Below are 15,528 nucleotides of genomic sequence, written 5' to 3'. Positions count from 1 at the left end.
CCAGCTAGCAGATGTATTGCTCTATTATGTGACTGAGGGTCTCTAAAAGGAGACATGTTCTGTGGGGCAATCTGATGAGACTCTTTCTTCATCATCTGAATCTCATCCAAGAAAGAGCAATATCTGGTAAGATTATGCTAAACACTTTTCACCCTCAAAAGTAAACTCTGTTCTTCTGAATATGGAAGGCCCCTTGTTTCTTTATATGGACTAGTCTCCCGAAGAACTGGGCAAGTTGGAGGCCTGCTGCAAGCTTTGTCAAAAAACCTCTTCTGCTAGACCTAGGAGCTTCTTCGCCAAGTTTGGATGGAGTGACCATGAAGTTTCTTACCAAAATACAGCACATACCTCTGGCAAAAAAAAAATGAAGATGGTGCAGACTGACTGCCCCTTTTACCTGAAATGCAGCCCTGTTTCCTGGGATTGGAGATGAGCCTGCATGTGTCAAAGAATCTGTAACAGTCAGGCCAATCAGGCAGACATCTGCCTGTTGTTAATTCCCATAATGTTATGAATGCAGGGGTAGCTCAATGCACTAGCTGCTGGGCTATAGCCAACCACTGTACTTCAGTTATTTGTCTTTTTTTCATTTAAAAATCACAGATATCTTTTCCATTTCATTGCATTTCTGCACCTCAGAATACCATGCATACTATTGAGCATGCACATAGTTCTGCAAACAAATTCTAGAAAAAAATGTCAAAACAACTTACTCTACTCAGGCTATTTTCAAACTGGCTTGGAATTATGCTTACTGAAAATGAAAAGTAAGGTGATCACACCTTACAACATATCTTACTGCCATTTGTAGAATGGAAACACATTGCGCAAAAAGTGGCTCTCTGGGGTGCTGTCTGAAACAGCAAGGAGTAATTTCTATTGAGTCAGGCCGCCTCTGGTGACTAAAGCCACTTGAGTCAAAGAAACTGGCCTTGATTTCACAGAATTTCCCTGATTTGTCCTCATACTTTGGTCTGCTCCTTGGGAAAAACTGTGATTTTCTGATAAACCAGTGAGAACTGCAGTCTCTAAATAATGACAGACTTGCAGAAAAATCATGCTAATGACAATCCTGTTGATCTAAAAACTCTAAGGTATACAAGGGCAGGATCTGTGCCTGTTTTTTTGATTATATGTCCCACATTAATTTTAGCTTTCTCCTTGATTCATACACTAAACGTATGACATGAAAGTGAGGGAAAGTTGGACACTGTATTCTGACAGCAGTGAGTGAAAAAGATACATTACTGTGTGGCAGTTGTTTATGTATGCATTCATTTGATCCCAATCAAACATTTGACGCACATAGTCAAAGTCATACAAGTGTCTGTAACTGGCTGTGTGTGTGTGTGTGTGTGTGTGTGTGTGTGTGTGTGTGTGTGTGTGTGTGTGTGTGTGTGTAGGTGGACAAAGTAAATTACTATAGCCAACTGTTTTATTTTTTAAATCTTCTGTCTGAGTTGTACACAGACAATAAATGTGGCTTCAACTGGTGAGAACAGTAACCATCTGTGGATGAAAGTGACTGACACTGCTGTCAATTGCTCAGGTTAAACAGTTATTAATCGGACTCTGCAGAACTTATGTGCATTTGTGTGAAGCAAGTTATAATACTTTACTGTGATCACTGTTTTATGTGAAATAAAGATGAAATCCATGACTGTGACCATTACTTTTATCATAATCAGACATCTAAGGAGTAGACAGTCAAAACATTTGGACTTAATTGCTGTGTACAGGGACTACTGGTGAAGACAAGTGACTGATCCTGCTGTCATTTGTGCAAGTTAAGCAATCATTATTCTAGCTTTGTAAAGCTAGTGTGCATTTGTGTGAAGCCAGATGGAATGTGCCACTGTGACTATTTTTAACAAAATCGGATATCTGAGGATGAAAATGTTATTAAAGTGGCTGTAACTGATGGCTATGGGGGTACACTGTATCTAAATGTAGCAAGTTGGACATATGTGTTCACTTTCATTCACAGTCAAACATACGTTTATCTGTCTGTTCTAGTCTTGGCAGGCTGTGTGAGCTACCAACTGGTCACTGGCACAGTGGTACAATGATTATCACTGATATCTCACAAGAACTTGCTTTCACATTGAGTTTGTATCATTCTGTGTAGAGTCTGTAGGTACTCCCTGGTTCTGTGCAGATTTTATCCAAGTGCTATAGTTTCCTTCTACAGACTCATAGCTGCATAATTTATGCATGTGGCCATTTGTGATTTTATATTCATCATAATCTACTGTCAGAGGAACAGACATAGGATAACGATGTTATTTGGAAGGAGTAAGGATGTAGCTATCACTACCAAATAGGATTTACATATTCTTACAAAATTTGTCTGCTCTGCTTATTAGTGACTACTATGTGTTAGCTTTGACACAACCTGAAAGAAAAAAAATGGATTTACTTCCTTTTTGTGAGTTTTGTTCAGATTATTACTATATCAAAAGACCGTAAAAAAAGCTCTAAGATGCACCTTAAAGCATCAAGGACCCTAGTGGCCCCTCCAGGCCCCCCTCCACAGCTTAATTCAGTTACTTCCTCCACACTTATTACAATGGATTCTTGGCCGGATAAAGTGTGCTAAAACTATGAAGGAAAAAGCTAAAATTTAAGACAAAGTATTTAAAATCAAGAAAAAAGCAATCTGTCTGGATGGTGTGGAGCCAGAGTTGGAGGAATCAGGTGAGGGGCATTGCAGAGGTGCAATGTGAATCAGTGTACAGCAGGAGGTTCAATGGATTATTTTGTCTAGGCCTCCATTTCTTCTAATGCTGGACTTGCTGATTGCAGTCGGACATCTTAGATGTATACAGTCAGTAAAGCGGCTATAAGGAATAGGTGCTGAGGCAATTTGTGGATAGAAGAGGCTCATTGCATCTGTTCTTTAATCACAGGTAATGGTCACCGAGTTCCTGTAATACAAACCAACCCTATTCCTATTATCCCCAACAATTTAGTTGCATCCTCTATTCTCCTCTTACTTTGAAGTTACCAGCCAACTCTGAATACTGCAAAAGTGATCCATACAAAAATCATCTGGTAATAAAGGATGGAATGTAAACAAAATACAGAAGGGAAAATCAGTGTTTTTTTTTAATTCACAGTTGTTATTTTCACCCAAACATTAGCAAAGATAAGCCAGGGAAGACAGTGCAGGTAAACAACTTGGAGAGTTTGTTTATTCGTGCTGGAAGACAGAACAATGCACAAGGGACTGCAAGCAAATAAACTGGGATTGCCCAAATGTAGTTACATAAGCAAAAGGCATAATTGTAGGAGCACTCAATAAAAAAGAGGCAGGAGAGATTTACAACAGTTGTAAAGGTAATGAACAGTTCACCAACAAACTTTACACAAATTAAATCAAAGTAAACCATTGTGACTACCATGCATTGTGTGTGTGTGTGTGTGTGTGTGTGTGTGCATTTTGTGTTGTGTAACTGATTTGCCAGGGACACAACAAACATAGTGGTCAAACACATGACACACTGCTTATGCAGTTCTTAAAAAGATATATACTTTATTTATAAATTTGCTACTCAATATAAAATCAATGAAACCACTGATTAAAACCTGAGGTGTAAATAAAAAAACAAAAGCAAGCAGATAAAGTATGCGGATCCAGATGTAATTACATAAGCCCAAGGCGTGACAAGGGGCACACAATAAAAAGAGGAAGGAGGGATTTCCTTCACTTGTAAAGCTAATTAGCATGTAATCAACCATCTTTACACAAAGTACATAAAAACAAAACTTGCAAATCTCAGTGAAATATACTGATGAAGAAAATAATATTATGTCAGCAAACAGACTGTCCATTAATATACAAATGGAGCAAATGATTAATATAACAGGTAATTAATGATGATACAATGGTAAGAAAGAATGACGATTAACAACTTATTAGGCTGGAAATTAACCAGTAATGCTACCCTACTACAGGGCAAAACTACTGTCAATATATGCTGTTGACATTGTTTCTATACTATAAAAGCTTAACATGCAGCTCAGTTTCAATCACAGTTTCATAAACAAAGTATCATTTATCATTATGCATTCCCCACATAACGTTCAGTCTTGAAAACCATACTTTATTGTGGGTGATTGTATATGCATGTCAACAGTGAAATACAAAGTGAAAAGGAAAAGCACAAATAATGTGAATTGTGAGGCCTATTTATGCACTTCTTTAAGTCAGATTACCAAGAATCTTATGACACATACAAGGTGCTCTAATGTCATAAAACTGCAGTTCACTGCAGCACAAAGGTCTCCTGCTACCATCAGAAATGGGAGTTATATTTAATTATTGGAGAGCAGGTGACATTAATATGGGGTCTTTCATCTGATATTCCAAAAATATTGATCTAATTTGTTAATTTCTTTATTTCCATAAATCACCGAGCAAATTTAAAGCTTCTCAACACATCACCCTCCACCTCAAGTTAGGCACAGATCTTACAGATGCAGTCAAATACTGCATGGCTAAAAGTTAGAAAAGTGGTGGGCTGGACTATGAGCATCTCCTAGTGGTGTGTGCATCAAATGCTTGCATATTTCATCACACAGTTTAATGGTGTAGAGGGAAAAAACATATAATCCATACTGGCATGTTCATCAGAGAAGCACAAGAAGTTACAGGTGAGATCACCCGTGGTTTGCAAAATAGAAAGAAGCGTGCATGACTAGTATGGTGGAAACTTTCATACCTCACTTAAGTAAGTACAACAAATGCTAGAAAACAAACATATGGTAGCACAATATTCAAAACAGCATACTGACAATTCAGTGAAAAGGCAAAGGACTGAGCGATGAAATAGAACTTGGCAGAACTTCATCCACTCCCAAGGTAGCAGTAAGTGCACAGCCTTTGCTGCTTAGGTAAGAATTGCGATCCCCTAAAATACTGGCTTTTTTATTAACTACTACTTCATCCACCTGCCACAACAACACTAACACTGCAGTTTGTTTCACAGCACTGCACATTATTGGAACCCTGGTGTTTACTTACATTTACAGAGCTTGCTATCTTTTCATTAAAATGTGTGACTCTGGATTTCTTTGAAATTTTCAGACAGAAGCTTAGCAGCAACAACAGAAACAGGCATTTTGAAATCCCACTACTACCAAATATCTGCAGCAAAAGTGTGTGTTATTTAGAAAGCACATCTCCAAGACAACAAGAAATAATGGCATGAAATTCTACTTTTGGGTATGTAGGTACTGGAGACTAAGCTGCAGTAAGCAATAGGAGACGAGGTACAGTACCTGCGTAGCGTAGCATCGGGCTGTTCCTCGTTGATCAGCTCTGCCTCGCTCTGTGCGATTCTCATGGCAAGCTCTCTGTCTCGGCGTTCCTGTTCAAATACTGCTTGTCTCTGCACCTCTTCCTCACGCTCCTGTAGTAACTGAGCCTCCATCTCAAGCTGTGAAAGAGCCGTATGCATAAGGGTGAATAAATCAGACTCAAATGTATAAATCTCCCACAAACATAGCAGAAGTAGGTCCCTTTACAATCAATTAATCAATCACTTAGTCACCCACCTTTGTGGTCAAACATATCAATAATTTAATTAACTGACATATCAAGAAAATAATAACTGTCAAAGGCTCCATATGAAATGTGAAAGTGTCTACAGCAGAAACAACTGTTCTAAATGCATGGTTACTTCCAGGAGGTCCCCTGTTTAGTGGAAAAAAACTTCTAAATCAGTAAAACTACAACTAACCTGACAAAGTCAAAGGTGTGTAATGAAAATCACTTCTTTTCCAGAACAGTGACATACTGCATATTTGGAATCACATCACTTTGTATCTACTACACATAAGGTCAGTTTGTTAGTTACAGTGTTTAATGCTGACTTATTTAAATATATATCTGACTGCAATTTCATCTCTACAGCTAAGACACTGCAATCTTTGCAGTACTGTGAAAGCTGTTGGATGTTTTGTTCAGAGTTCCACTGTTAAAAGCACTATATGTAGTATGCCATACATAAAACCTGGCAGGGTGCATGGAATTGTGAATACCAATCTGCCTAATAAAATCCACATCATATTTAGGATGTAAACACATTTCTTTGTATTCTTCCTTCGAATGGGAATGGTATGAAGCCACATGAATTTAAATTATAAAACGCATACATAACATACATTGCTTTACTGCTTTACAGCTGACTTAAAAAGAAAAATGTCAAGCCAACCAGCTCTGCATGGAAGTGCACAAATGGAATAAAAAAGTGGACTAATCAGAGTATAGTGCTTTTAAGTTAAAACAACTTATTAACAGTTATCTGCAAAAAGGTTTTAGGAAAGCTTTGCTTTAGCAGGAAGCACCATTCCCCTTTGCACAAAAGATAGCACATTTTTTTTTGTTAATGGGTAAATCCATTCATCCAAATTGCCTCTTTTAAGGAGTAACCCAAGGACATTGTCTGGTTACTTGACTCGCTCACTGTCACACAGAAGTCAAATAATTAAACCCAAAACCCAAGACTACAGAATGAAGCTCACTTCTGGCTCATAGCAGCAATTATTTTGCACTGGGGCAACTATGCAGCTGTAGTGTTATTGATTATAAGTTACTCAAAAACATCCAAAGCATTTACCCCAGCTCCGTGGAAGAGGAGGATAGTAGTGAGTAAAGATGCCAACTTGCCCATCCTGGTGTAGGGTGTCAGTCTGACTTGCAACATTACTGGCACATATTGGGACGAAAGGTGCACGCAGATGGCTCAGGATATATGACAAACTCTGCCAAGCCAAATTTACATAGTAGTGTTCATGGGGTGTGTAAAGGAAAATGAATGTCCAAGGTGGAAGACACTGCATGTCCTTGTATCTGCAACCATGTATGTCAGTCACATGTCCTTGTATCTGCAACCATGTATGTCAGTCACCAAGTACACACGGTTAGGCTTATCATTAGAAAACTCTTGATGGCTGCCTGAATTATGGTTTCCCACAGTTGGGCAGAATAACTATGGCAAGGTTGATGGTAGGTGGTCAGAAGGGGATAAAATGATTAAAAATGCATCAAAAACATCTATCCTCTGTTATACTTATGAAACAGAGCAGCATGTTAAACCCATGGTTCAGAATGAACTCTACAAAAAAAATGTGTATTTGTGTGAATACTAACCCCCTTCTCAGGCTAGTGAAAATCCTTACTCTCATTAAACATCCTACAAGTCAGACATCTTCAAAGCTGCAGAAAGAAGTTATGTACTCACCATAATGTTCCATCTGAGTAGGTGTCTTCATTTGTCTGCAACCAGTGGGTCTTGGATCCGATATCGAATCCGAGCCGGCAATTATTTATACAGCTATGGATCCGAGCTCCTAGCTCCTCCCCTCACCCATAATCCCCTGCCAACCCCAAATGACCTCAGATCAAGTTTGCCCTCTTATATACCTGAAAGGGTATCCCAAAAAGACAGGAATAATACTAATTCTTCTGAAGGCCAGGGGGAAGGAGGGGGGGATGGTTGCAGACAAATGAAGACACCTACTCAGATGGAACGTTATGGTGAGTACATAACTTCTAAATCTGAAGTAGGGACTTCATTTGTCAGCAACCTGTGGGACAGAGTCTCCAGCTACCTGAATCTTGGGCGGCCATCATGGAAGGATGTTCCGGAGCACTGCGGAGCCAAAGGATGCTCTACCTCTGGAGGTGACGTCCAACTTGTAGTGATGAATAAAGGTATGAGATGAGGCCCAAGTGGCTGCCGAGCAAATATCATCCAAAGGGACTCTAGATCTGAATGCAGTAGAAGTAGATACGGAACGAGTAGAGTGAGCATGGACCCTTTGAGGTGCGGGCCTCCCAGAAGCTTCATAAGCTAGATGGATACATTGGGAAATCCAGTGTGATAAGGTGACCTTCGAAACAGCTTTACCCAAACTGAATTTAGAAAAGGAGACGAACAACTGATCCGATTGTCTGTGACCAGCAGTCCTATGAATATAGAAACGCAGCTGCCTGTGCACATCTAATGAGTGCAGCTTGTATTCTCCTTTATTTTGGTAATTAGGGAAAAAAACAGGGAGATTGATGGACTGACTGATGTTGGTTTCTGAGGCCACCTTAGGTAGGAAGGATGGATTGCTCCTGAGGTACACTCTATCAAGATGAAAAACCAAATAAGGGGGTTTTACGGAAAGAGCTTGAAGTTCTGAAACTCTTTTCACAGAGGTGATGGCTACTAAGAAAGCTGTTTTCCAAGACAGGTATTTAAGATCAGCAGAGGCAGCTGGTTCAAAGGGGGAAGCAGTCAAGGCCTGAAGAACTAGCGATAGATCCCAAGGGGGAATGGCTTCTCTGATCGGGGGCCTAAGCAAAAAGGTACCCTTGAGGAAGGTTTTATATAGTTTAGCTGACATCAAGGGACCAGTTTCATGACCTACATGGTAATGTGAGATGGCTGCCAATTGTACCTTGACTGTCGAACAGCTAGCCCCTTGATGAAAAAGCCCTGTAAGGAAGTCCAAAACTGACGTCAGCGGAGCAGTAAAGGGGTCCACATTATGATGCTCCGCCCAAACTGAAAAGCGCTTCCATTTACTGAGGTAAACCTTCCTGGTGGAAGGTTTATGTGCTACCACCAAGATGGCTTTGACCGAAGAGGAGATACCGGGAGTCCTAATTAAGAGTGGAACTGGAGCAGCCAAGCTGTTATCTTCAGGCTGTCCAGGTTTGGGGTCGGTAAGCCTGATGGGTGGGAAATCAGATCCGGACTGGGATCTAGAATCCAGGGAGGATTCACCAAGTGAGACCACAGGTAAGGGAACCAAGTTTGTCAAGGCCAGAATGGGGCAATGAGGATCATCTTGCTCCCCAACGAGAGGCTTTCTGTAACATCTTTAGCATCAGGGGAAGAGGAGGATAGGCATAAAGTAGACCGGGCAGCCAAGCATGCACTAGAGCGTCTCTCGGGGCTTCCCCTGTTGGGGGAATCAGGGCGAAGAAGTTGTCGCAGTTCGTATTTGAGGGAGAGGCAAAAAGATCGCAGCAGGGTTGCCCCCATTTTGCAAAAATCTTCTTCGCTACACAGCAGTTGAGAGACCACTCGTAAGGGGAAAGAATAGTGCGACTGAGTTTGTCCGCCAGGATGTTGGACTGTCCCGGAATGTGCGTTGCGATTAGAAAGCAGTTGGTGGAGATCGCCCATTCCCACACTCTCATGGCCTCTCGGCATAGAGGATAAGACCTGGTTCCCCCCTGTTTGTTGATATACCAGACAACTGACATGTTGTCCATCTGTATCGCAATGGTTCCGGCGGGAAGAAGGTTGTGAAGTGCTTGCAATGCTAACAGCACTGCCCTCATCTCCAGAACATTGATATGCAGGGAGGTCTCTGAGTCGTTCCATGTGCCTTGGACTGTTCTGCCTGAGCAATGACCCCCCCCCCACCCGTGGCGAGAAGCGTCCGTGGTCACTGTGGGGAGCAGAAGGGCTGACCTGTATGGAGGTCTGGGGAATGCAGCCACCATAACAGGGCCCTCCTGCAAGCTTTGCTGATTGAGACAGGGTGGTGAAGAGGGAGAAGCTGGAAGGACCACTGTACTTGAAGGGTCCACTGTAATACCCTCATGTTTAAGTGAGCGTATGGGAGAAGAGTAATCACCGCTGCCATAGAGCCCAGTGCCCTCAGGACCAATTCCACGGGAGGAGCTTCTGATTGGAGGATGGCCCTCACATGAAGACTGAGATTGTGTAGTCGTTCCGAGGTGAGATAGGCTCGAAGACTTCTTGTATCCAACCTGGCCCCTATGAAGTCTATCACTTGTGTTGGAGCAAGGGAGGACTTGTCCATATTGATCGTAACGCCTAACCGGGGGCTAGGTGAAGAAAAAATCTCTGGCTGAGCAGAGTAGATGCCTTGTTGGAGCGGTAAAGAGCCAGTCGTCCAGGTACAGGAAGACCTGCATTCCCTGGAGTCTCAGGTGGGCCGCTAACACTGCTAAAACTTTGGTAAACACCCTGGGGACTGTGGTGAGGCCAAAGGGAAGGACCCTGAACTGATAGTGACTGGCTCCCAGCCGGAAGCGGAGAAACCTCCTGGATTGCCTGTCCATTAAGATTTGGTAGTATGCATCCTTGAGGTCTATAGAGCACATCCAGTCATTCTCCCGTAACAGGGGGAGAATAGATTGAAGAGTGACCATTCGGAATTTCTCCTTGGTTACTGCCAGGTTCAAAAGGGAGAGGTCTAGGATTGGTCTCAGGTCCCCCGTCTTTTTTGGCACCAGAAAGAACCTAGAGTAAAACCCTAATCCAAGCTGGTCTGGGGAGACGGGTTGGATGGCCCTTTTTTCGAGCAGCTGCCGGATTTCCGCGGCTGCAGCCTTCCTCTGATCAGGTGATACATTGGGGAGGTTTTTGAGTCTGGGGACATGAAGCATAGCGATTTTGTAACCTCTGGATATAATCCTAAGCACCCAGCGGTCTGACGTAATGGACTCCCATGCCACCAGGTGCCTCGAGAAATGCCCCCCGACTGCCTCCAGAGTGGAGCAGTCGGGCAACCCTTCAGGGCTTTTGCGTGGGCCGATCAGATAAGGATTCTCTGGACCCAAAATTTCTCGGTGCCCCTTTGCCTCTAGGGCGGCATCCTCCCTGTCCTCCTCTGCCACGGAAGAACTGGTTGTCTGGAGCAGGTTGGGAATGCTGCAATTTCCAGAACCACATCTTCTTCTGTCCCTTTTGCTTCTTGGAAAAGGACCTCTGGGGAGCAGAGAAGCGGACTCCGATGGCAGACAGCGTCTTCCCGTCCTTCTCGCTCTGGACAAGTGTCTCGTGAACGGTTTTGCCAAATAAGGCAGAACCATCAAAGGGGGCATTCGCAAAGGACGCCTTAAAGAGCTCCGCAAAGTCACAATGTCGGAGCCAGGCCTGGCGCCTCACCACTAGGCCCGCTCCGCTGGCTCTAGCAGCTCCCTCAGTAGTGTGAGACAGAAGCCGCATAGAGGTGTTGGAAACAGATCTGAGAATGGCCATACAAGTGAAGTACAGTTGCTTGTCCTCCGCCGACATGGACTCCGGGGGGGAAGCAGCGTATTCTTTGATAAGATCGCGCTGCATCCTGATGACATGTGCCATGTAGTTCAGAGACCTTACCGAGAAGGTCGCTGAACTGAATACCCACTTCCCAAGGCGATCCATCAATCGAGACTCCTTGCTCGGAGGATGGACCGAGGGACTCTCCTGAGCCAGTTCCCTCTTAGTGGCTGCCGCCATCAACATGGCATCTACAGGGGGACCCTTGCTCCAGTGGGGATGGTCTGTGGGGGGGCTCAATATTCTGTCTGGGTGCTTGGGAATAGGCTCCACAGTGTCCGGCTCCTTCCACGCCCTAGTGGTCACGAAGTCAACCAAGGGGTCGGCCGGAGGGGACACCCAAGAGGTAGACGGGCCTGCTTCGAATGCCTCCAGGAACACGGACTCATCGGAGGAAGCCTTGGGGGCAGACCCCCCCCCCCTGAGCCTAAGCATTTCCATGATGTCTCCAAAGGAGACATCCTCGGGGGGTGATCTTGGGGAGCCTTCCCCTTCATCCAAGTCCGTGTCCTCTGTTAAGGACTCGGGGGAGTCCATGTGCCTCCTCTTACACTTGTGCTTGCGTGGCACATCCTCGGGAGGGCTATCCGAGGAGGTCTCGCCAGCAATGTCCTGTTCCAAAGGAACAACCTGGGACATTGAAGCCGGCAGTCCCTGTGGCCGGGTGATGGAAGCCTGGCCCAGCAGAGAGGGAGTGCAGTGAGGAGCCGAGACAAGGGTCGGGGGTCTGGATGCTCTCGACAGAGCCCTCTCCACAACATCGAAGGCCGAGGGGGAGCCGATCTCCCTGGGCTCCGACAGTCGACTCCCACTCGGATCCGATAAAGGGATCGGAACCAGCGCCGAGACCGTCAGATCCGAGGGACCAGTGTGCTCCGACCTGGACGGAGCTGAAGGTGCACTGAATCCCTCGGATCCGAAGCTCGGGCCATGGCTCCGAGAGGTCGGATCCAACGATGGAACCGACAGACTCGAGGGCAGGGTCGGATCTGAAGTACCCAGTACTGTCGGTGCCGACCCACCCCCGGCTCCAACGCTGCCCAGCTCCAAGCGCTCCGATCCCGAGAAGCGGGTCGGAGAAGGAGCTATCGGAGCAAAAAAGGGTGTCGAGCTCCCCCCCCAAAGGGGGGGGGGGAGGCAGGAGCACTCCCATCTGCAGCTGGGCCTGGATGAACCTTCTCATCATCCGGTCCAAGTCTGCGTCAGACAGGCTGTAGGTGGATCTTGACGAGGCCACCGAGGCAGGCCTGGAGTGCCGCCTCGATGACCTCGACGGAGATCAGGTCTCCTCCTCCTCTGGAAGCCGTGGAGGGAGAAGCCCGCTTAGCTGGGGGGGACCGAAGTGGAGGCCTCGGCCCGCCGCTTGTGGTGCTTCCCCCTCCATTTCTCCCTCCTGGCCTCCCTATCCTCCGGCGCTTTACTGGGAGTTTGAATCCCGGCTGGAGGAAGGGGGGCAGGAGTGGCTACCACCACAGGCTGGAGAGGTGCCACGGAGTAGCGGAGGCCGAAGCCAACTCCGAGGGCAAAAGTCCCGCCAGGACCAGCTTCGACCTCCGCTCTTTCAATGGCCTGGGGTTGAACCCTGCACAAATCGTGCATCCTGAGGACAGGTGTTCAACCCCAAGGCACCGAACGCACCGAGTGTGGCCATCCGCCGGTGAAAGCTTATGGCCACACTCGGTGCACTTAGAAAAAATGGGCTTTGGGGCCTCTGACATTTTCTAAGGAAAGGACTACACACGCACACCAGGCCACAAAACACAAACAACACACACACACACACACACACACTATGACCAGCGAGGGGAGGAACACTAAAAAAAATAAAATTAAAAGAGTTAAAAGTTAACCTAAAGGGATCCTAAACACACACTCAAGTTAAACAGGAAAGATTTTCTGCTTTTTTAAACAAGTTTTTTAACAACTTATCTGAAGTCGCCAGGAGCTCTGCAATCCAGCTGTCTCTCTAAAAGCGGCAAACTAGATCTGAGGTCAATTGGGGTTGGCAGGGGATTATGGATGAGGGGAGGAGCTAGGAGCTCGGATCCATAGCTGTATAAATAATTGCCGGCTCAAATCCGATATCGGATCCAAGACCCACAGGTTGCTGACAAATGAAGTCCCTACTTCAGATTGGGTACTATGATTCTCCAGAGCAGGAGATTCATTTATAACGAAGAGGAATGTTGGGGTCCCACTGTTAACAAGCTTCATACACATTAAAAATATAATGGACATTACTGCTACTTGAGATTCCAGCTTTGGAACAAGTCACTACTGTACTCTTTTTCAGTGTGTCTAGTGTCTTTTCTAAAAGATCACACACATTTATGCCATTGCTATGTCTGTGCTGCTCCATGACCTGGTGCCCCTGAACTCCAAGTTGAGGAGCAGAAAAAAAATAACTATGTCACTAGCCTAGCTAGGTCATTTGATCCTTGCTCTGTAAAAGGTATTTTCTACTTTGAAGAACTATAGTAAACAACTTGCTACATTTGTAGCAAGCAGTTTGCTACAACTTATACCATTCACAAAGCACTGAAGCAAGTGCTTCAGTCCTAGCAGTAAAAGCAGTTTTGGAATTCATTTCTGTACTGGCACTCAGAAATGGCAGTATGAAAATAAATGCTGGTACTCCACTATTTAATTGGCATCTGTTGATCATGCCCTCCTTACTTCTTGCAAGAAGGCAGCTGCCCCCTTCACCCTGCCCTAACTATGCTTCTAGGCTGTGTCAATCAGGTTACTTAAAGCCTTAATGGTTAAGGTACATGATTCATACATGTACTTCCTCAAGTGATCCATGACCCAATGATCCCTACATGTGTGAGAATCAATCAAAGGGCTCTCTTCTGAGGGCTCTCTCCTTTGGTAGCAGTGGCAAGCACAATGTAGTCTAAAAAGGAGCCTTCCTTTGTACATAACTGTTCCTGGGAGGCAAAGAAACATATTCAGTTTCCTTGGTATTGACTCAGCTATGTTGGGATTTTGCCATGACCTATTCACAACTGAATCAATCATGCAATGACAGGGACCAGCCAACACACAGGTGGGGTACAGGAAAATGCCTCCTGTAAAATGTCTTTCTCAGGGGAGGTGAGGTCAACAGGCCAGGATCCCCTCCGTCTCAAAAGGATCTTAAAGAATTTGGGGTCATCTAGAAGCCTCCTCTTTATCTAAATCAGTGTCTATGGTGCGGGAATTCACTGGGGAGTCTAGGAACCTTCTCTTGCACTTCCACTACCTGGGGACACTAAGTGGATTTTTCCTGAATGTTTAGAAAAACAAATCATCCCCAGGCACTCAAGGTGTGCTGTGGCCTTAAATCTCTGTGCCCTGTTGAGAATGGAGAGGGGGACAAGACAACATCATAGCTGACATGGAGTTTAACAAACTAACTGGTTGCATTGGCATCATCTCCAGACCTTCCCCTAAAGGTATCAAGACTGTCAAGTACTGAGATTACCTGTGCCACGGCCAATGCTGACCCTCAAGATGTGAACCCCAAGTCAGTGGCACCAAGAAGACACCAAAACCAACACCAAAGTTGGATTTTGTACCGACAGCACAGACATCAATGATATTGATCCCATACGGAGCACTAAGGAAATTAGTGTTGAGGGTGATGATTTTGTATCAAATGGGCCTTGGACTTGATAGAGTCAGTGTTAAGGCCACCAATGCCAAAGGAGAGATGGACACCTACGGTGAAGATGCACTGGAGCTGATGTAGACGGCATGGAGAAAGCAATCATCTCCAAAATATTCCGTGTCAAAACCAGGCCCTGAGAAAAAGCATAGGAAGTTGAAGGCATGGGACCTTGTCTAGCCATCCTACAAACACAGGGAGAAGATATGAAATAGGCTACACATATTAATTTGAGTCTTGACCAAGGCCTTCTTCAACTTGACCCATTATGACTGCATAGAGTGACTCCACAAAGGCCTAGCAAACCTCACCAATGAGGCAGAGGAAGGTCTCAAATACATGCAACTCGATAACTCCTCCTCTGGGCAGGAGCTGCCAAGTCTTCTCCTCATAGCACTGTCCGATACCACAGACATTCTAGTTGTGACACCCCAGAGGTATGCATATTGAGAGGGTAAACGACCTGCTCTGGCTGGTGAGGGATCAACGCTATTTTAGGGGGAAACAGCGCCTTATCCTTCTCTCTCTCTCACCTCACCCTGTCTTCCTTAACCCTAAGCTTTTCTTTTTTCTTTCCATCACAGTTCAGTAAAGCTTTGTGGATACACTTGTTCTTGCATTCTTGTAATGCCCAATTTCTACAATTTTTGCAAGTGTCACCTCCAAATGAAACATCACCAAGCAAACAACAAAGAGGTTATGCTGTATCCTGAGGGTAGATCTTGTGGCCAGCATTGATGGATTTTTTAAAATCACAAACCTTGTTTTTATTCATGTTCGATAAGTACTACACTAAAACAT

The 15,528-nt window shown here is 44.8% G+C and overlaps 1 protein-coding gene across 1 annotated transcript in view; it reads right to left on the bottom strand.

Moving 5' to 3' along the window:
- Nucleotides 1-15,528, bottom strand: part of MYO6 (myosin VI) — a 692,995-nt gene that overhangs the window by 173,618 nt on the left and 503,849 nt on the right. Inside the window, exon 23 of the mRNA XM_044077058.1 lies at nucleotides 5,284-5,441. Within this exon, the coding sequence (XP_043932993.1) occupies nucleotides 5,284-5,441 (158 nt within the window). The remainder of the gene's footprint in view (nucleotides 1-5,283; nucleotides 5,442-15,528) is intronic.

Source organism: Protopterus annectens, chromosome 1.part0 (genome assembly GCF_019279795.1).
Source record: "Protopterus annectens isolate FY-2018-M chromosome 1.part0, PAN1.0, whole genome shotgun sequence".
Taxonomy (NCBI): Eukaryota; Metazoa; Chordata; order Ceratodontiformes; family Protopteridae; genus Protopterus; species Protopterus annectens.
Note: the sequence above shows the minus strand (reverse complement) of the source record. Positions and strands in the feature narration are given on the sequence as shown.